Source organism: Oreochromis aureus, linkage group 23, assembly GCF_013358895.1.
Source record: "Oreochromis aureus strain Israel breed Guangdong linkage group 23, ZZ_aureus, whole genome shotgun sequence".
NCBI lineage: Eukaryota > Metazoa > Chordata > Actinopteri > Cichliformes > Cichlidae > Oreochromis > Oreochromis aureus.
In genome coordinates this window covers 10,821,573-10,843,336 of record NC_052963.1, presented here as the reverse complement: position 1 = coordinate 10,843,336, position 21,764 = coordinate 10,821,573, and the positions used below count along the sequence as shown (strand labels likewise).

At 41.4% G+C, this 21,764-nt stretch overlaps 1 protein-coding gene across 1 annotated transcript in view; it reads right to left on the bottom strand.

Moving 5' to 3' along the window:
- Positions 1-21,764, bottom strand: part of LOC116328881 (interleukin-1 receptor accessory protein-like 1) — a 317,602-nt gene that overhangs the window by 10,448 nt on the left and 285,390 nt on the right. Inside the window, exons 8-9 of the mRNA XM_039606438.1 lie at positions 13,522-13,667; positions 8,573-8,719 (exon numbers count right to left, since the gene is read on the bottom strand). Coding sequence (XP_039462372.1) covers positions 8,573-8,719; positions 13,522-13,667 — 293 coding nt within the window. The remainder of the gene's footprint in view (positions 1-8,572; positions 8,720-13,521; positions 13,668-21,764) is intronic.

Sequence of the window (21,764 nt, the reverse complement as noted above, 5' to 3'; positions counted from 1 at the left end):
TAGGGATGAAAATGTAAGAGAAAACATCAGAGACTGCAGTTCCTCTAATGGCCACTTGAGGGTGGTTCCAAAAATGCACCACTCCTCATAGATTCGCGTATTAAAATGACCAACTTTAGAGCAGAAATAAATGGTGCCAAATGACTGTTTGACACAGGGTAAAACTTTAAAGTTAGGTTTGGGATATTTGGTTTGTTTAAAAGGAACCCCGGCTTTTAAGACATGTTTGCGCTAAAATATGCACTGTGCTTTCAATAATATATATGTGGTATTAAAATACGCCAAATGTTTTCCTTTTAAGTACATTTTATATAAAACCGATTTACCAGTAGGCCGCCATTGTTATTTTCTTCTCAATGCACTCTGGGTAGTGACATCATATGGTTGCACCGCATCGAGTTCACAGTTAGCAACGCACTGGAAATGGCTTCTGTTTAACCTTTCCAGGTTGAACCAGAGCAACCAGTACTTAGTTTACATGAAGATGAAAACAATCCGTCACACGAGGACGTGAGAGTGGGGGAAAACTACTGGTGTCTATGCGGCAACTGAGAGCATTTGTTGTAAAGAGCTCAAATTTATGGCAGCAGCTATCCATGGTAGTTTTAAGCCGTATGTCTTAATCCAGATGTTCTTTGGGCAGCCCTTGTTAGCCTCCATGACCGGTATAGTGCTGGTCTACCAAGTCATAACCAGGTCACTAATAGGCAAATTAATTAATACCGTTGCTACACTATAGAAAAGAAAACGGGTTAGCTGAACAAAAGCGCCTATACTGCCGACAACCAATACATGTCATCATCCCAGAATGCATTGTGTGCACAAAAACATGGCTGCTCCAACGACTCCAAAATAGATTTAAACAACAAAGATTTAATGAATAACAGAAAAATTTTAGTTATTCTCAAGCATGTTTTTATGTAGTGGAGATAATTTGTAACATATTTAGAGTAACTTGTCATAATAGTCAGGGTTCCTTTTAACTATTTACAAGGTACCGGGGTCTGAGCACCTATGTGTGCTTCATATTATCCCAGTTCCACCTCTCTTAAATCCTCTGGGTATAAAATAGAAACCATCTGTCCTGACCCCCAACAAGTTTTGACTGGTGAACTTTTGTGACCTTTGGTGTTTACTCTGATGAAGATCAGCTCCAGTGCTCGCCATATTTTTGGGCTTATGAAAATAAAATACAAACATTAGATTCTAAATGCTTTTTTATTCACTAAAAAGCATCACATCCGCGCCACAATAGGAGGAAAGCACCGTAACTGGGACACTCTGCTCGCGTCTCTAATGAGTTTACCTCAAAGGCTGCGTTCACGCTGCGGCTCAGAGTTTTTGGAACTGCGAGTTCCTGTCTTAATTATGACTCGGCTCCCTCTGCTTTATAGTGGCCACCTGCAGCGTAGCAGCCATGTGGCGATGATGTTTAGTGTGTTGGAGAAGACAGGAGGAGAGAACGAGGGGGTTCAAGAGGAGGGAGTTTGGGATCAATTCTCAGTATAGCATCACATTTTTTTTATCCTTTAATATCCTCTCCATCTCACACTCCTGCTTCTCTCTGGACTGAGAGACTGTCAACAAGATTCACTTGCATCCCAGCGGGTAATCTCCATATTTGGGCTGGCGCGCACAACTCTTAGGTGACGCCTCGTAATTAATCCAACTTGTTTTTTGGGGGTTTTTTTTATAACACGCAATTCATTTTACAGCGTCAGGGACATGTAAAAATAATTGAAATGTAACCTCATAATCACTCAGTATAACTAACTCTGAGGTTTATGTTCTGCTTCACAGAGACATAAATCTGCTTGTTTTTCTCTAGTAGCTTTTAAATGAAAGCTGTGTAGGCAGATCAAGGGCTATTTTAGTGGAGATGATTCATGCATCTGTTGTGAGAAAGAGAAAGCAGGGGAAGGACGAAAGCACGAGGTGAATCTAGGAGGTGCACTGATCCTCTGTTCGCTTGCGTTTCGATAGCTCGCTTATAGGAGGCTAGTGCTGTTCATCTGCGGTGTGCAACATATTTTAAAAAATATATCATCAAACAAACAAACAAAAAAACGCATCCAAGTCTTTGCTTCCTCGTCCCACATGCTGACTAACTTCGGCACGTGTGCTCTCTGTGTGCGTGGAGTCGGGGGTGCGTACGGGCACGGGAACCACAGTGAACTCTTGAACTCGCCGTGGAGAGTGCCAAGAGAGTTGGAGGCGTAATCTCTGGGATATCTTTTGGCTCCATTACATTTAATGGAGAGTAGATTGGAACGTAACACACACACTTAACTCTGTGCTTGAGGAGACACATGGGCTGGACTGCTAATGAGAAGATGACTCTTTGTTTTTATGTAATGCTTTGTTTGTCATAACTCAGTTTTACCAGTAAGGGGTTTACCTCCGACCGACTGTCACTGAAATACTGCAATTCAATTTTGCTAAAAAGTCTGGCTTTACCCTTGGTGTTTGGCTTGCGTGCATTGCCATATTCTGGGTCTTGATCATACCCACACATTTTATCATGTAGTCACGTGAAAAATAGAGTTTCAATGGACTCAATGGAGTCCTGCTAATCAAATGCAGTTGATGAATAGAAGCGTCAACACGTGTGAGCGCCTCTATAAAAGCAGAAGTTTTGGTAGTTTGCTGGTTTGTGTGTTAACACAATGTCACAATCTTCCCAAGAGTGGACGTTCCACAGTGACGAGACCATGTAACCCTAACACACTGCAAAAAAACCCAAGAGCTACATCTCAGACTCTGATGGTCTCGGTTAGCATTTTGTATGTTAAAGTTCACAACAGCATCTGAACAAATTACAAGACCTCTGATACAATGTCCTTTGGACTTAAGAGACCAAAGTGGAGATGTTTGGCCATGATGCACAGCACAATGTTTGATAAAAACCAAATGCAGCACAAACACCTCATACTAACTGTGAAGCACGGTGGTGGTGGGCTGATTTGGGCTTGTTTTGCAGTCACAGGACCTGGGCACCTTGCAGTCATTGAGTCGACCCTGAACTCCTCTGAATACCAAAGTATTCTTGAGTCAAATGTGTGGACATCTATCTGACAGCTAAAGTTTGTTCTTTTTGCATCACTCAGTTTTGGCCAATGAGCAAATGTACGACAGAACGGCTGGAAATAGAATAAAAGAAAAAAAGTTAAGGCATTGCAATGGGCCAGCTGAAGTCCAGACCTCAACTTAATTAAAATGCTGTGGGGAGACCTTGAGAGAGCTGTGCATAAGAGACTGATAAAGTCATTCAGAAAATGATTACCTCAAGTAATTGATGATGAAGCCTCTTCTACAAGGTACTGAATAATAGGTCCTATGAAATCTTCCCTTTTCTTAAGAGTGTACAGAGTCTGCTCTCATTCAGATAATGAGGTGAGTCAGTACAATATATGTATGTATGTACAACGGTGGACACAAAAAAACAGCCTCTAATCAGAATCAGAGAAACTCTTACATTTGATAATTAACTGTTGGCCATCTGCTGGCATTAACTCTCTGTCTCTCTGTCAGATGGTTTTTTTTCTGTTTATTGAATAAAGAAAAATCTGAAGTTTTAAGTCAAATGAACAAATTACAACGAACAGCTGTACGTAACTTTACTGCCACTATGGGAACTATGGATCATTTGAAAATCACATAAAATTTTTCTATTTGAAAAGAAAAACAAAGTCTCATAGTTGGAGATCTAACATTGCAATAACAAATGAATCCATCCATTCTTCCACTTCAGCTCACAGGAGCAACAGTCTTAGCAGAAGCTGGCCAGACCTCCTCCTCCCCTGCCACTGCCTCCACCTCTAACCCAGCCAGCTGAGCCATACCCTATTTTATGAGTTTGTGCGTCCTTAATTCCTCATTTCACCCCCTTTCCTCATATTTAGTGCCTTCCGTTAGAGTGGAGAAGGGGAGAGGGGTGCAGCCAGCTCACCTTCTGACCCACAAAGCATCCTAAACAGATGCCCGAACATCCTAACTGGCTCCTTTTGAATCAGAGGATCAGTATTGACATCTTGGAGGCCAAAGGGGAAATCCTCTTACAGACTGTTCTGTTTGTTCTTAGGTTCTCGCAATTTCCCTCTTTGAGAAGCAGGAAACTATTTCAATAGTAACTGTTTAAGCATTACAAACTGCCATTTCTTGACACAAACTCCTCATACAAAGAGTATTTATTACAAAGCTCTCTCATTTCTACTTGACTTTGTCATCACAGATGAGCTACTTAATGCTGACCTCTGCATGTTAGACACACTACTTCAAACAGGATGCATTACAGCCCCCTGTGGAAAAACCCCTGATATTCAGTATCGCCAAACCGCGCCAAACGCAGACGGAGACTCATAATTCCGCGGCGCGCTGACAACGCTGACATTGGTATTTATGGCAGAGTGTTGATGAGCTCCCACCTCTTTGTCAAGCCTGCTCGGCTGTTGTCATCATGAAGCCTATTATTGATTCCACTGACACCCACACAATGTGACAAGCGAGTGGTCTTTAACTAAATTGCGCCGCTGACAAATAGCCGACGGTCCGTCCTATTGTTGCGTAAAGCTTACAATTTTGCATCTGGCAGAAGAGGGAGGCAGGCGTTCAATTAGTACTTCGAGTGGCCGCCGAGAAACACACACACGTTCTTGGCAGCGTGTGAAGCTACGCTGGGGGAAACATAAAATAGATATATAAACATATATCTGTGCATTGGAGACACCGGCTTAAGCGCGTTATTGATGAAAAGTACAGCCATATTGCCCTGTCAGTGCAGCAGTTACCATAGTGATGAGATTTCGGTTAACCACCCTCTGACTGTTTTTTCTTCATTTCCAGACCGTTTAATGCCTTACCCCCTATTTTACGTACGTGCCTTGTTAGATGCAGGTGCGATTGAGTGCCAAGAGGTGGCGGTGAAGAGATCTAATAGACCGCGGCGTGCTGGGAAGTATCGGGGGTGGGGTGAGGGGGGTCTCCTGAGAGCTCCAGAGGCAGCGTGCTGTGTCTTATTGAACCTGATCCCCTTCTACTGGAGAGCAAATTGAAAATCTGTTTCTTTCTCCCAGCATTCACTCAGGTGGCGCAATTAAACGAGACAATTGCTGTTTGGCATTAAGTTCAAGGCGTGCCTTTTTTTTTTCCCTCCCACCACCCTTTCTTTTTTGTTTTTTGCTTTTTTCTCCCCCCAACACAAACGCCTCTGGGCCATCCATTACGGCAAAGATCCAGGGCCGGAAGGCTGACATAGCCAGAGGTAATGGCTTTCATTGAAACGTCTGATGTAGCAACCATCACAGTTAAGCAGAGCCGGGAGGGTACAAGGAGAGGAGCGGGCTACAGAATCCCTTTTTTTTTTTTACCTTTAACGCACATAACTCTGTCTCTCGCTGACTCTGTTTCCACCGCGTGCAGTCCCTCAGCCTCTCTGAACTAATCTCATTCTCCCTGAATTCATTGCAGGGCTGGTACTTCAGAGACTCATTACAGGGGAATCAAATTAAAACTTGCTCCTTGTCTCAGTTTGATGCATTCTCAAGCCAAGACTCATCTAGCAGGCCCGATTTTTTTCCTGTTTTTTTTCCCTGTGTACTATTGGTAACGGGGCCTCAGAGTTTATGTTTTTGTCTGGCACGCGGGCGATGTGTTTTGATTCGCTTTATGGCGAATGTGCGGCCGAATATATTACCCTTTAGCTCACATGCTTTCTCACGTGTGGTTTGCATTCATGAGGAATAGAAATGGACATCAGAAATCACAAGGCTGTATTGCCTGAGCGCCTCGGCTTTTTCTTAGAAATTAAAAAAAAATGCATGTTGTGCTAATATCATCAAATTGTGGCAACAATTGCACTTGGGCTAAAAGGCTAACTGATTAAAATGCATTGCATTAAAAAATAAATGTGGCCTAAGTTTATTTTTCCCACACGGTCGTCTACTGAAAGAACAAATTGCTGCTGTTGTGAGAATCAGGCTGTAAAATCCTGTTGAGTTTAAGCTGCTGTGTGTCTGATAAACTTTTATACGGTTAAATAAGACTGTTGTCACCACTAAATCAAAAGGTATGTCTGCCTTTTCTGTAATAGACTTCTCTATTGTGACTGAAGCTACTGCGGCTGCAGTTAGAGAGGCTGTTGTGATCTTTGTAGTTTCCCTGGGTTTCTATTGTACTCGAACCTTCTGCCTTTGGCTTCCGTGTCATCCCTTTGTGAATGTCAGGAAAACAAAACCTAGCTTTTAAATAGATACAGCCACCATGACTTTCTCTACTGGTTTTCAAATTTGGATTTTAGCATTTTGTTCACCCCCATGTTGGGTCTTTACCTTACAATATAAAGCGCCTTGAGATAACTGTTGTTATGATTTGACACTTCAATATTAATAAAGTTGAATTGAATTGGATTTCTAGAGCTAGAAGGGAGGCTAATGCTAATGCTAATGCTAGGTTAGTAAGCTACTGTTTGGCACATAACTGAGTTTAAAATGCTCCAAAAGGGAGAACGGTCATAAAGATGTACGAGAGGTTTAATTCATTGACTTAAATTAGGTGTGACCACCCCTCTAGTAAAGCACAACTTTGAGGCTTAATATAGTCCACAAAGGTTGGTTCAGTGAAAGTTTAGCCTATTTATAGCTAGCTTATAGTTAGCTGTTAATAAATGTATTAATTTGCTATATGTGTGTGTAGGTTCTCAGTCATCAGGGTCACAGTAATCTAAGGAGCTTGGAAAGAAAAGATACTTAACTTCTTAATTACTATAGAACCAAAACAGTTTCTTTGTTGAGCATTTTAACATGGGCGTCTGTGAGGACTGACTAATTTTAGAGGCGGCCTCAAGTGGCTGCATAAGGAATTGCACTTTTCATTGACTTCATTTTCTGATCTAGAACTGGCCTCTTGCTGCTTTATTTTGACATGTATTTAATTCTTTGTTTGGCTTGCTGTGGTTTTTACTTTCTGACTTTGTTCTTTCTTCAGCTTCATTATTGTATGATTGTGACATCTCTGTATATATTTATCTGTGTGCTTTCCTTATACGTTGTCAGTTTGTCAGGTTCCTTACTCCATCGCCTTTTCTGACATTTACAAAACCCAATGCAAAGACTTAGAATATCTCATCATCTACAGATCATAATGTAATTAAATAATTCAGAGAATCTGGACAAATCTGTGTGTGCAAGAGACAAGGGTAAAAATCTGTTTTGGATGCCCGTGATCTTTGGGCCCTCGGTCTGCACTACATTAAAAGCACATCGTTCTGTCGTGGAAATCACTGCATGGGCTCAGGAACACTTGCAGAAATCACATGTGAGCATAATCCAGAAATAACAGCATCTTCTCGTAGCTGAAGCTTGTTCAAAATGGAATGAGGCAAAGTGGAAACCTGTTCTTTGATCAGACGATTCAAAATTTGAAGGTCTTTGTGATAAACATGGACGCCACATCCTTCAGACTAAAGACGAGAGGAACCATCAGCGCTCAGTTTGAAAGCCTGCGTCAGTGATGGCATAAGAGTAGACTCTAACGATTTAAATGGGCTGTCTGCAGTCCAGACTTTTCACCAACTGAAAACATCTGGAGTGTCATGAAATGAAAAGTTCAATCTGAGCTAATATGCTTTATGAAACACAAAAATGTCTACATTTAATGTTTAAATGTTGAAAGTGGGCACCCAGAGGTTGAGCAGCAACTACTTGTGATTGGTGAAAAAATTCAGTGCAATCAACCGCTGTTTATTCCTTGTGACAAAGTGGTTATTGTCCTATATTTTACTCTAGTGAGCCGTTGAGAACTGTGAACAGATCGATGCCGTATATCCCAAAAAACAGCAGCTGCTTCAGTATAACCAAAGAAAAAATGTTTACAAGATAAGCAGCTCTGCATAAAGTGACAGTGACATGTTGGGTAACATGGTGAAAGCAGCATATGTGAACTACAAGCATTCGCATTACTGGGTGAGTGGGTGTTAGTTACCCCATCTGCAACGGAATAATAATGGGAAAAAAAAAAAACACACAGTGACTAAATTTCCCCCAAAATAGAAAGCACATCAGCAGCAGCTGCTGCTGCCGCGTTCACAGCGCTTAAGTGATCAAGGCCGCACTGTCCCCTTAAAGCTAAACTGTGCAGCTTTGCCTGTAGGAGGCTCTGAAACGCAACCAGTGAAAACTGTTTGAACAATCCAGTCTCCGTTACCCAGAGGTTGTGCTTTGTTATATAAGGAAACAGCACTCTCAGCGTGAACCTTTTTTTTTTTTTTTTTTTTTTTGTTAACAAAGACGACAAGAAAAGGAGCCACATCAAGGACGTTTGCTGTTTCGGGGACAGTCTACTGCATATGGATTGAAAAGATTTGTGAATGAGAAACTATCGTTTGCTCCTCTCTGTGTTATTTACACTTAGAAAACATGCATACATTTACATAAAACCGTGCCGCGTGCAGCTTTAAGATATGAAAAATGGCCCCCATGTTGTCTTAGGTGATATTGGTTCAGGTTTGGAGATTTGATTCCTACCTAGGGAAAGGACTCTTCGCCAAATATTATTAAAATGAATGACAACATCTTACCTCCATCTATATCCTCGCTGCCGAAGTGGTTCCTGTAGAAGAGCATGAGCTCGATCCGGTAGCACTTGTACAGCGTCACGAGGCAGATGAGCAGCATCAGGATGGCTCCCAGACCTCCGGCAAGCTCCACAGTATACATCAGCTCCGCTAGTAAGCCAAAACATAGGGTGGAGTGGGGAAGGGGGGTAAAAAAAGAGAGGAGTGAGGGGAAAAAACAAGCAGGATATCCAGTCTTCCAGAAAGTGCCAAAAATCAAACCCTGCAAGCTGAAACATTTCTCTGATTTCCAGTAAATGTGGATAACACGGGTAGTTCTCATTAGCAGTTTTCATGCCTTCCCTCCTTTGCAAATTGATCAACGGTGCAATCAATTTCCCTTATTTCTCAAGAAAGCGACTGCTTGGACCGACTCGTTTCCAACCATCAATTAACCATCCTCTTCCTTTTATAATCCGCGGCTAATTTCAAGCTTTTTGAAATTTTCAGAAAAAAGTTAAACAGGTTTTTAAGATTTGAGGATTTTGTAATCACAATAGTCATTACGAGGTTTTGTTTTCCCTTAAAAAAAACAAAAAAATCATTTTACTGCAGACATTTGATTCTGCAAGACTACCTGTATTTCATCACAAATTCTCAGTCCTTTGCTTTTCTAATTCCCTCGTATTTCTCTTCTTTTACACTGTGGTGCACTGGAGCAGGTTTGTATGCAGTAACGGAACAGCAGTAAATAATCAATCAAGAAGTAATGCGTGACGTGGTCACGATGGTTAAAAAAGAAAGCTGCTCTATTTATTATTAAAGACTCGGTGTTGTGAAATGGCTTTGTTGCACCTCCACATTTGTTTGCAAAAAAAAGGCTTTTATGAGTCTCCCGTGGCTGCATTCATTCAGCATGTGTTTGTGTCACTTTTTCTCACTTTTCCTCTCCATCTTTTGCGCGTTGCTTATTGTGGCTGGACCGGATCCAGATGACACATAACTCAAAGCAGAATGAAAGTACAGCCAGTTCTATACCTGTCATTAAACGCCTCCTGGCTTGACTGGATAATAATAATAAAAAAAAGAAAACTCACACTGAGGCAACTAGTGCGACAATAGCATGTGACAGATCTGAGCACCGCGCTTATGAAGATCAGTTACATGAGAGCGGCTGCTGAGAGGTGAAGCTCCTGGCTGTTAGCTGAACTGCCCGGTACACAAACAGATCGAAGCAGCCTGCGCTTCCTGCCATCTGTCATCACTGCAGCCCGCCATTATCTCATGAAAACATGAAGGATCAGCGGACGCTAAATTCTAGGAACTTCACTGGTGACAATTCAGTTTTACGGTGATGTGCAAAAGTCTTGAGTCACCCCTCATTTCTTCATATTTTGCCAAGAAAATGAGAAATATGTGCAGTGATATATTGTAATGTGAACGAACATGCATGGAAATGCAGGCAAAAACACTTTTTATGTGATTCTGACAAGCTTGAAAGTGAATATTTGGTATGACCCCATTTATTCTTGATCACAGCCTTCATAGGCAGCTTTCTTGTCATTTCTTTAGTTAATCTTCAGGAATAGTTGTCCAGGCTTGTTAAAGGACATTCAGGGCTCTTCTTTGGATGTTGGCTGCCTTTTCTTCTGTTCTCTGTCAAGATGATCCCACACTGCTTCAGTAATGTTGAGGTTCGAGCTCTGGGGAGGCCAATCCATGATAGGTATTATGGTCATGCTGAAAAATGAAGCTGTTACCAATCAGATGCTTTCCAGATGGTATTTTATGGTGAACCAAAACCAGACAGTACTTTTCTGAGTTCAGAATTCCATCCATTTCATCACTTCATCAGACTTGTTTCCACTGATTTTCAGTCCAGTTATTGTGCAATATGGCATACCTCAGTCTTTTTTCACTGTTTCCATTCAATAAAAATGCCTTCTTCACAGCCACACTTCCATTTTCGAGGCTTCAGCGAACCTGGCTCAACTAAAGGGTCAGATGCATCTCTCATGTCCTGTGTCCGGTCTTTACTGGATTTTTTGTCCTGTTTCTTAAGAACATGACTTGACTCAGACATTGTGTATTTGCTGTAGGTAGTTTTTTAGGCCTGCCACTTTTATCCTCAAACTTTTTAAGGACACACTGCACACCGCGTTGAGATACGTTTTCTACAAATAACTCTTTCGGAATCACTCTGTTGGTGAAAAAATGCAATTTTATGCCAGTACAAATCAAAAACACTATTTAAAATTGGTTCTTTGCAAATTGTCTGTCATGTGTAGACAACACTGGCTCATCCCTTGAGTTCCGCTTGAATGATTTATATGTCAGTGCTAAGCGGCTTGACTAACTAAAAATGGTCAGGTACTGTACAAGGACTGCACTACAAAGAAAAAAGCAGCTAATGTTCAAAGAAAAACTATGAAAGAGCTTCCGAAAGCCTGGAGAACTACTGCTGAAGACCACTTTAAAAAATACAAGAAAGTCTGGCTCCTTGGGGGTAAAATAAATGAGCCTTAAAACTATTGCACAGAGTGTTTATCTACTCATGGTATCTTAAAAAAGGTCCATACAGTGACATTATTCAGTCAGAGTTTGCCTCGGGCAAATTGAAGGTGATATGTCACACTACTGGACAATGGACTCAACCATTAGGCTGCACGGTCTAGTAAGTTGCCTTGAAATTCAGGTCGTTTGCTTTGTCTTTTCATGCTCTTGTCTCATTTTCAAGGCTTTTTCTTTGTTACAGTGTTTTCTGCCCATCTTTTGCAGTTTTCTTTTTGGCTACGCCTCACAAAATCTGGGTGGTCAGCCTTCATTGGCTGACTAATGGACAACAGTAAAAAACCTGGACTGACTGCAAAGCTGCGCATACACATAAACACGGACAGAGAGGCCTCGTGTGCATCACCATCCATCACGGACGCACGTTTAACCTCGCTGGACTGCGCGATGCCCGTCCCACTGCAGCGGCCATCAGGCTGACAGCTCGCGTGATGAAGGATGATGTTCTGGAGAGCTAACGAGCACGGCGCGTGCCGCTTCATCACGCCTGTCCCACGACGACCTTCAGCCAAACTCACAGACGAACATATGCGCGAGCGCAAAAAAATACTCAAAACAAACGCAGGGAAGCATGAACACAGCTTTACCCCACCGAGCCTCAGACTTTCTCTCTTTGCCTCAGTTTCTGTCACTGTGGCCACCAAGTATCACCCCGACTTAGTTTTCTCTGAGAGAGGTGCCGCAGCTAACAAGCACCACGAGAAGCCGGATCCCTCGCTTCTTCTTTATCGTCCTTTCCCCCGCCACCCTCTCACTCTGCCCTTCTGCCGTAGCGCCCACCGCTTCTCCGCTCAGATATCTGGACAGTATAACGAGCCAGCTGCTTCTCAAGCAGCAGAGATTACAGCAGAGGAGGCCAATTCTTCTCTGCCTGGCATCCATATTGTAGCAGCGCTGCAGAGGGACAGATTAAGACAAATTAGCTCCTGACGACTAGAAGGCTGGATTTGATGGAGCCACATGGCATCGGGCAATTCATCATCTCGTTCTCTTGCCCCCATTTCTGCATCTCTCATCGTCTAGGGATGCGGATGAAAAGAGGGATGATGAAAAGGCGAAGCACTCATTCAGTAGTAAAATAAAATTTGGAAACCTGAACCTGCTGCTCTTCGCTTTCACAAATGGAGAATCTACGCTGAACTTCCAGTGCTGGGAGCAATTTACTGTCAGTGCTGCCGGTGTTGTTAATGCTTGGAGAATTCCAACTTCTCGACAGGAAGAAGAAGAAGTGGAAATAAGGATGCTAAGACTTCATGCTATGCATATTCTGACTGATGCGCCATGATTATCTGCAACGAGGGGAAAGAGTAAAGTCATTCCGAGTGCTGTTTTCAGCTCCACGACACAAGTGAGGAGACGCATTTTAGAAAAGCAGTGTTAACACTAACTACTCCTGCATGGAACCTGCGCTCTACGGACGCAGCACAAAACCCCAAACAACACTGAATTGAGTCAATTTCATGTGGTCGCGCTATCCTGCGAGAGGACAGGGCTAATCTTCCCCTGTTTATTCTGAGATTCGACTTTGCAGCATAAGCCCCTTTAATATAGCAAATGGAGGGGAACTGGGCTGGCATCAAAGCTGGATCCAAAGCAGTAGGCTTAAAAGAGAAGAGAAATATCTTACTATGTTAATGTATTCAATGCTGACAACTTTAAGGATGCAAAGACCCCCTCCCCCCCTCGCTTCCTCTGGCCGTGCCTAATAAAAAATATGAAAAAAAAAGACTTACATAACCACACTGAAGATGTGCATCTCTCTAAAAAAATCATCATGGAATCAACTTTCAAACAGTCGATCCTCAGTGAGGTGAAATCATAGGGAAATTTAAAAAAAGTTTGCTTGGATAAAAACCCTGGAAGCGGGGGAGGGGCGGAGGAGACAGTCGCCAGTGATGAAAGATGAGAAAATGAGTGAGAGTTCAGCGATCAAAGGAGGATTTGTGTGTTGGGAGAGGTCACTGCCAGACACTCAAACAGCTTGTCTGGCATCACAACACCGAAGGCTGCCTCTCTCCGTAAGTAATTTCTCTTTCTCTCTCTCCCCCCCACGCAAACTAATGCTTCCTCAGGCTGAGGTGGATGAATAGGCTTTATGCACTATCTACCAAACTGTCCTATTTTTTTTCCCTCCCCGAGGCAGGAAACAACTGGTCAACTCCCAGGATCCCGCCAGTAGTTCTTCTTTTTACTCGGTGAACTGCTGCAGGAGATTCTCTCTACTGTCAGAGTGGAGGCCTGTGGTATTAAATGGTGCTCTTCTCCTGGAAAGCTGTAACATCCCATTATTAAATATAAAGGCTACTCTATTCATCTGCTAGATTTATGTTGAATGCACTTCCTTATTTAAATACCGATCTTTCTTTTTCCAGCTTGCACGTGAATCTGTGAGCTTAGCTCACCTTTCTTGACGAGTTGGACGTTGGCCTGTCGCCGCCCGTTGCCGTTCTCCACGTAGCAAGAGTAGTTGCCCAGGTCGGCCTCCTCCAGAGACTCGATGGTCAGAGAGATCGAAACCTCCTGCTCTCCCAGGTGCTCCCGGATTGTCCTACAGGGGGGAGCAGAGAGCAAATGAACAATAAGCGTGTGCAAGTTGGTGAAAACGAAACTCCTGAGGCTGGTAGCGTGCTTCGCAGTGAGTAACGGAGCAGGGCGGGGGCCGGGTAAACAAATGTTAATATAGTCATTAGTTTAATGACCCAAAAAGCTAGCTAATGGGGACTTCTGCTGAAGACCAGACACTTTATTACCTGAGCAGGACGCTATTTATTTAATGTTCTTGAATTATTACCACAAAAAACATCTAAAAGCAGCGTTTGATTATAAAGCAGTCAAAGTAATTGGTTAGTTTATTTAGGTGCTTTATTGAGTAAATGTAGATAACTCCCTGTTTTGGCTTTTATTGGCCATATCTTTAATATTTCGGTTCACTCTCAACACTCTTATCAACTCCACTTTAGTCATTACTTCTGTTCACATTAAAAAAAAGCAATAATAAACCCGCTATGCTCTTTCTGGCCTGCAATAAAATGGCATAAAATAGTGTGTTATTGGAGTATTTCGCTGCAGGATGTGGTACAGACCAAAACAGAAGCAATGCGGTGTCCTAGAACCCAACTAGCAGCATTGCTCTGTGCCTGCTACATGCATAAACTGGTATTGCAATGGGGTTATAAGATGTTGCACTGACCCAAGCTGATCAAAAACATCGGTTATTGAAGCTTTAAATGTGGACTGTCTAATTATTTGGTCTCTTGGAGACAATATAATAAGTTAAAAATGCACTGGGAAAATGTTGGCGAAGAGGCGTGCAGATGAAGTATGGCTCTCGAGGTTTGTTTTCATCAATTTTATTAATTTGTTGCTGTAACAGGAGTAAGATTAGCTGTTAAGAGACCTTACCTCGATTTTATCTGTTCAGAGCATGCTTTATCCAGCAGACAAAGAACAGCAGCAATATGAACAGCAAGACCCCCGTGCACATTCACAACTTCATTAAAAAATTAAAATTGAAATATTCTTTCAAATTAAAATAATTCATGATTTTATTCAATATAATTGCATTTTGAATTGGATGACAGCAGCACGTTGAAAAAAAAGCTGGGAGAGGGTCAAGTGTTGCATCACTAGTAAAATGTTTCTCCATTGTTGTCTGGTAAAGGATTTCAGAGTCATAGTTCAATAATGATTAAGTCCTGTCTTTATTGTTTGTTTGACTCCTACATATTAGCAGGAAAACACTTGACTTTGTAGCTGCCTAATGTTCAAGTGTCCTTAAAAGTCAGCTTCTAACTTTGTGTAATTACTGTTTTGATAACTTTGTCTGTCTAAGGCTAAAAAGAATAAAAAACTTCAAGGCTTACTAACAACTTTTTTACTAGACCAGTGATAAAGCCACTTGATTATGTACAAAGACTGCTCGTTCATGCAAATATCTAACCAACCAACCAGCCAATCACAGGGCAGCAACTCAGTGCATTTAACCGAGTAGGTACGGTCAAGATGGCCTGTTGAAGTTCAACAAGGCCAGATTGCTTCAAGATGATGGGAAGGCTCAATAACTCAAATAGCAACTCATTACAACCAATATATGCAGAAGAGCATCTCTGTGCTTTCATGAAGATGGGCTACAGCAGCAGAAGACCACATCTCATTCCCAGTCAACTAAGAACAGGAAACTGAAGCTACAATTTGGAAACACTTAGCTGGGTCTGATGACGCTTGAATTCTAATGCAGCAGATGGTACAGTCAGACTCCAGCTTTGGCCAAGTGGCAGTGTCATAAATAATTGCCTGCTTCCTTCATTTTTCTTACATTTTAAGAAACTGCTACAGAAAGTGTTTGCCTGGTGCGGCGAGGCCGATATTGTAGACTTTTGGAACTAACTCACTCCAAAGTCTCTCCTCTCTGCTTTGGACCCAAACACATAAGACAGCGTTGGACTTTTGAGGTGCCATCGTGATGATGAAAGGCTGATTTGCTGTTTGAGCCAAAGGCAAGTGTTGAACATGAAATGTCTGATGGTGGACAGATTCTATCAATTAATCAAGAGGGATCGGCTAATGCTTTGCTGTCAAAAGTTTTTGGACTTTTGGTTGGTAAAACGAAACTAAGATACAGATTGTTTGGTAAAATTTCAGCAACATCATAACTTCAAACACGCTTTCGAGCGGGGATTCTAGCCGCCTCATTACTGACTGTGAGGTGTACATCAAAGTAGCGTCTGAAAGCTTTTAACACGTTTGATTGAGACAAAGAAACAAAAGGAACAGAAAGAATTCTGACTCAGAACGTGCAGGGCTGAAAGGGTACACATTTTCTTATTCCAGTGTTTGCAGCTCTGAAAACACAGACTCCAAATACCAACGCTAGATCAGAAAAAAACAAAAACAAAACTAAAGTCAAAAAGTCATAAGAGAGAATATTGACTCTTTAATAAAATATCTTCTTACCAAAAGGTTCACCCCAAGGAAATCTGAATTCTGTCTACAGCGTGCATCTTAAAATCCATAAATCATGACCTTGGAATTACTTCTGTCTGGGTAGAGTGCAATTCTGAGACACTGTCTGAGATAAACTATGCACTTTATACCTATACAGTGTATATCTGCAACTATTTTTCCCGAGTTCTAAAGACCAGGCATCTACAATAGACACAACCTCAGCTCAGTTCCAAGCTCTACTTTTTCCTGACATAAAGTATGTGCTAGCAACTTTTTTAGATGGTAGCATTTTAGCGCATCAGTGGAACAAAACTACATGAAGGTAGGAGCTGCCTGTCCGTGACTGCCGATAAGCAAACACCATATGAGTCATGACACATTTCCCCCATGAAAATTACTGCTCTGTTGACTCGCTGAGGCTCTTGACGTTGATTGCTTGTGACACATTGGTATGGGGATAATAGTGTGACTGTCACGATGCACTACAGCACCGACCTATCACACAACATTTTGCCAGAAGGTTTAGCGAGATGATGTTTCTGTTACAAAGTATTCCCTTTTCTAGAAATCTATATACTCTCCCACATTACAAACAGCGTGTGCAAAGAGTAGAATCCATTGCTTCGACTATTTGATCACAGTTGGTGTACTGGAGAAACACTCTGATACTTGAAAGCTTATTTTCTTTTTCTCTTGGCAGGATATTGTGTTCATTAGCATAAAATGGATTTTCACAGCCTTCTCTTCATTATCATTGTCTTCCTTGTTTAAGAGAGGAGAAAGAATGGTGTCATACTGTAGCTAAGTGGCTTCAATGACAGGCACTGACAGGAAGAGTTGACACCAAAACCCTCAAAGTGTGGAGGTATATTCTCATAAATTTGAACAAAGTAAGCACTTTTTCCAACTAAGCTGTTCTGTACAAGAGCCTGGCTCCTATTTAATAATCTCTGGTAAGAGGTAAATCCCTTTTCAGCTTAGAAATCAGACCATGTGGCTTTTCTCAGAAAAATTCAAAGCTTCAGAAAGTGAGAGAGAATAAGACTATTAATACGTGGGTCTATATTTAAGGGTGAAAAATAAAAATAACCTAAAGTTTAACATCAGCCACCAAGAGAAACAGTCTCACATGACGGCCTCATAGGAAACTTCCATGGATCACTAGAGTCATTTGGTAACATCTCACTATCGCACTATGTCAGTGGAAAAATTCCACCTCCACCATGGACATGGTGCCAGTGTTGGTGAAGAGCGTTTGAGCTTTTTGAGGACCAACTCATATTTCAAAAAGTTTGTGTGAGCACAGTATGAGATAATAATACTGTCAGATAATCATGGTGGACAAAGGCTAGGCTGCCTCTCCCAGGCACTGGTAAATTCCTTCCTCTCCAATTCCACTAAAGTCAGGTTCCCACTTTGAGCACCAGCACTTTAATAGTAAACCAGTGCTAAACAGTTTATTTATTTATTGGTATATTTCTTTGGTGTTAATGCACCAAAATGGTTATAAATGAGGCACTTTGTTGGTGGAGAAGAAATAAAATGAAAGTGAAATAGTAGAAGAAATATCAAAATATCAGGTTTAATTGATTCTAAAGTTCAAGAACTGTTGAATTTAAAAAATTCTGCAGCTCATCAGTCATAAAGCATATTTTCAATGTGATAGACATAAAAAAGCAACTGAAAAGCAGTGCGTGTATGTCTGTTCCCTAAGTTTATCAATGTGAGTGAACATTTACACGTTGGATATATCGGGCATAGTAATTTATGGCGACATTACGGCTATGTTACATGTACTGGTATGCTGTTAACATGTTACATGTACGCTATGTCAGTGCTTCCCAACCACTGTGTTGCGGCACATAGGTGTGCCGTGAGAAATGATCAGGTGTGCCATGGAAGATTATCTAGTTTCACCTGATTGGTACTCTAAGCGACCGGCGTGAGAAACAGCCAGAACAATTACATTCTCTTACACTAGAGGGCAGTACCACTTCTTGCTCCAATTAAACGGGTTGCCAACTGCCACTAAAACAGAAGAAGACGAAGAAGAAATTACATAGTCATGCTGCGAGTGAGACAACGCAGCGCGTAATAGTAATCGATGAATATTTGAAAATTAAAAGTATTCATTCTGACCTTGGTCCTACAATTCCGAGCCGGATGAAGGCCCTAGCATAAGTAGTGGTCAGAGGAAAGAGAAAAAAGGTATACTTGGGACAAACTGAGCAAATTCCGCTATGCCTGGTTCGCAGGGCTTTTTCTAATAGGAAATATGTGCCATGGCTCCAAAAGGATGGGAAACACTGCGCTATGTGTACGTTATTATTTGCAAATACATTTTGCCAAACAATTTTTACTGCAATGACACTTTAGGGGGACTAGAATGTGACACTAATCGTGCCCTGATTACTTTGTCTTACACAATGAATATAAATATAAAGAAAAATAATGTTTTTATTGTCTTTTTTTTGGTGTTCAGCTATTTCTTACATCTCCTCTAACCTTTATCACATCTCACTATATACAGAAGGAAAAAAGCAAAACATACATGTCTGTGTATCGATATGTCAGCGAAGCAAACAAGTGGCGCAGTCCTGGTAAATAATTTCCATAGTTGTCATTATCCCACTGAGATGCCCCTGTGAGTTCTAAATAACACCCCAGATATTGTCACTGGGTGGGTGCCTACATTTTCTTATGTAGTCAAGGCCGTGCATCAACATCCATATTAACAGAATTACGTGTTTAGGAGACCTCAGATTATGTAGCAGCCATGTGAGCAGGTGCATCTACAACCCAGCCTAGCTGTAACCAGACAGAGCAGAGACACTGGACCCATTATTTCTGTTCTCCAAGAAGGCACAACCTCAGCTACATGAGGTATGCTATGATGATATGAGATGGCAGGTGCTAGTAGGTAAGAAGGATGCCTACTGGTAATATCTATGGAAGTGATTACAGATGATAAAAACCATTCAAATGGATTGAGAACATAAAAAATCAGTGTTTCCCATAACAGGATACCTGACCTCCAGTCAGTCCCTTTCACAGTTAACCAGAATTAGCATTAATCAGGTACTAAACAAAACTTTGGAAAATAAAGATCAATGTCTGCTTATAAAGCCTGTTTCGGAACAACTGTTATAAACGAAAAAACAACAAGAAAACAATGCTGGTTAAAAGAGCAAAATCTGTCCTGCTGTGCTGTTGTGAAAAAAACGGCATGATATACGAGCAGATAATCTTTTTAAGGTTACCAAAATTACAGCTATTTCTAGCCCCTGTTTAATGACGCATGGGGCTAATAGCACAAAAAGGTGTGAGTGCCACTTGGGCATTTGTCTGCTGCCTGCTGCAGGGTATTTGAATATGAAAACTCATCTAATTCTTGTTGATCAATGAACAAGCCAAACAAAGCAGACTGGGAAGTGCTGGGAGGATAAAGAATAACTATAATACACCCACTGCTGCCATGGCAATATCTTACATTAGCTTTACAAAGTGCTGCTAATAATTGGTGTCCCACATAGAAATTATCACACTGCAGTGAAACTTCTTTTATTGACCATGCACAAAGAAGAACTATTAGAGGTAATCATTTTGTAGCTACGTGGACTTATAGCAGCTTCATAAAACCTAATAATGAAGTTTTACTTTTTAAGCTGGTCTCCAGCAAATATAGCAGAAAGGTTAGCTCCTGGGGTAAAGGTTATGTGAGTATATAAGGTAATTCTTTTAGGGTTTTCTCACAGTGCCTGTGAGCTCATCGTTCTCCATTGAGAGGCCAGTCGGGCAGATATGACAGGGGATCACAAGGTTGAGATATAGATCCATGCTGATGGTTTTTTAAAGAGGCGGCACCCATGTGTAACTCAACTCAGATTGAAACACTTAAGGTGTTGGCAAAGGAAAAAAATGAATCTTTGTTTACAAAAAACCACTCATACCCATCATACTTGTTACTGAAAGTCTTAAGTGGAGGACTAAGTGAGTTCCTGGAAAACAGGAACCGTGAAGTGTGAACACACCCACACATACATCTGCCAGGTCCCTGGCACATATCTCGGGGTCAAAAAAACATCTTGGTGTTTTGTGACTTAATGTTTCAAGGGGTAAATCTACCAAGGACCTGACATCAGTTTCAATGTAAACTGTTTGGAGTAAACCCCCCCCCCCCACAAAAACCACAAACTGTTTTCTAACTCAGGTACACTTCGGTAAATCAGACCTGGGTTCACCTGAAAACAAGGGGGTCTGTGGCCTATGTGATGGAAAACTACAGCAGAAGTGAAAGCACACGCCACGGTGGCTGGGAGGCAAAATATTGCATCATTATTCATCTCAAATATGAGTAAACATCACATATTAGCCTGAAACACTACATCTGAAAGGTTGATTTGAATTACTGTAGATCAGAGCTGATCTGAAATGTAATATTTTATACAATGACAGATCATCCAATATGCATACGATTTGTGCTGGCATGCATGTGCAGCGCTGTTGCATCAGTAAGGGGTAGGAGTGCTCCACTTTTCAAACTGTCAGATAATGTTGGCAAAGGACTGTTATTTCTACTCTGCACAGCTGTGAGACTGGATATTCTTATGTGCAGAGCAACATTTGGGAATATATACATTGATGTGCACACTTGAAAATGTACATATGGATGTTTGAAAATTCATTTAACCAAAATCTGAGAACCTTGATACAAATTAGGTTACTTTTTAAGAATATACCCGAAATTGATGGGAAAGGTCTCCCCCAAGAAGAAGCTACCATGCGTTCAGGAATGGCTCAAGGACTCCAAAAGGTCTCCAAAGTCCCCAGAAGCTGGAAGAAACCTGATCCACCACCACACAACCTACAGAATACCAAGGATCCACTACCAATATACTGGTTCAAGGGCACCCCGGTAGCTCAGCTGGTAGATTGTGTGAGTTTGAGTCCACCCTTGTGTATTTGTTACATTTCATCCCTTCTCTGTCAATGTAGCTTTCCCCATCCACATACAATGTGCATAACACTAAAGGACACACCCACACAAGACCAGATGGTTCAGTTTTAAAGTTGTAACTAAGATTTCTGACGTCTGCATATCTAGTAGAGTTGAAACAACCCAAGCCATGTACCCTAACTGGTACCTGAAAAGACTGGAGAGAATATATCTGCCTGTTTTCTCTTTAAATCCGTGAACATTTCCCAGAGAGGCTGGAGAAGTAATTTCGGATGGAAGTCTGGGCTGCTGTACCGATACTGTTGCTTAGTGACAAGCATGGTGAGAATTACTTGAGTTTGTCAAGGTAAAGGTCAACTGGTAGGTGGTAGAAGTGCACAGGTGTGGAAACAGATTTTACAGTAAATCAAAAGACATGTTTAATTCCACGCTTCCTCTCAACATCTGGCTAGGGAACAAAGCATATAATAACTATAATAACTATGATTTTGTTTTTGCCGTTGTGTTTTATGGGGTATTTTTGGAAGGAATAGTTTGATATTGTGGTTAGATGAGAATAATTAATTCTGCACTTGGCTAGCTTAGAGGTAAACTAGCATGTGTGTAATTCTTGTCTTTCTGTTAAACTAAGCTGGTGGTTCCAACCCTAAATTCCCCATTAAACAAGTCAAATAACTACTTGTTAATGCAAATATATCAAATCAGGCACGTGGACATGGTCATAATGACCTACTGAAGTTTAAA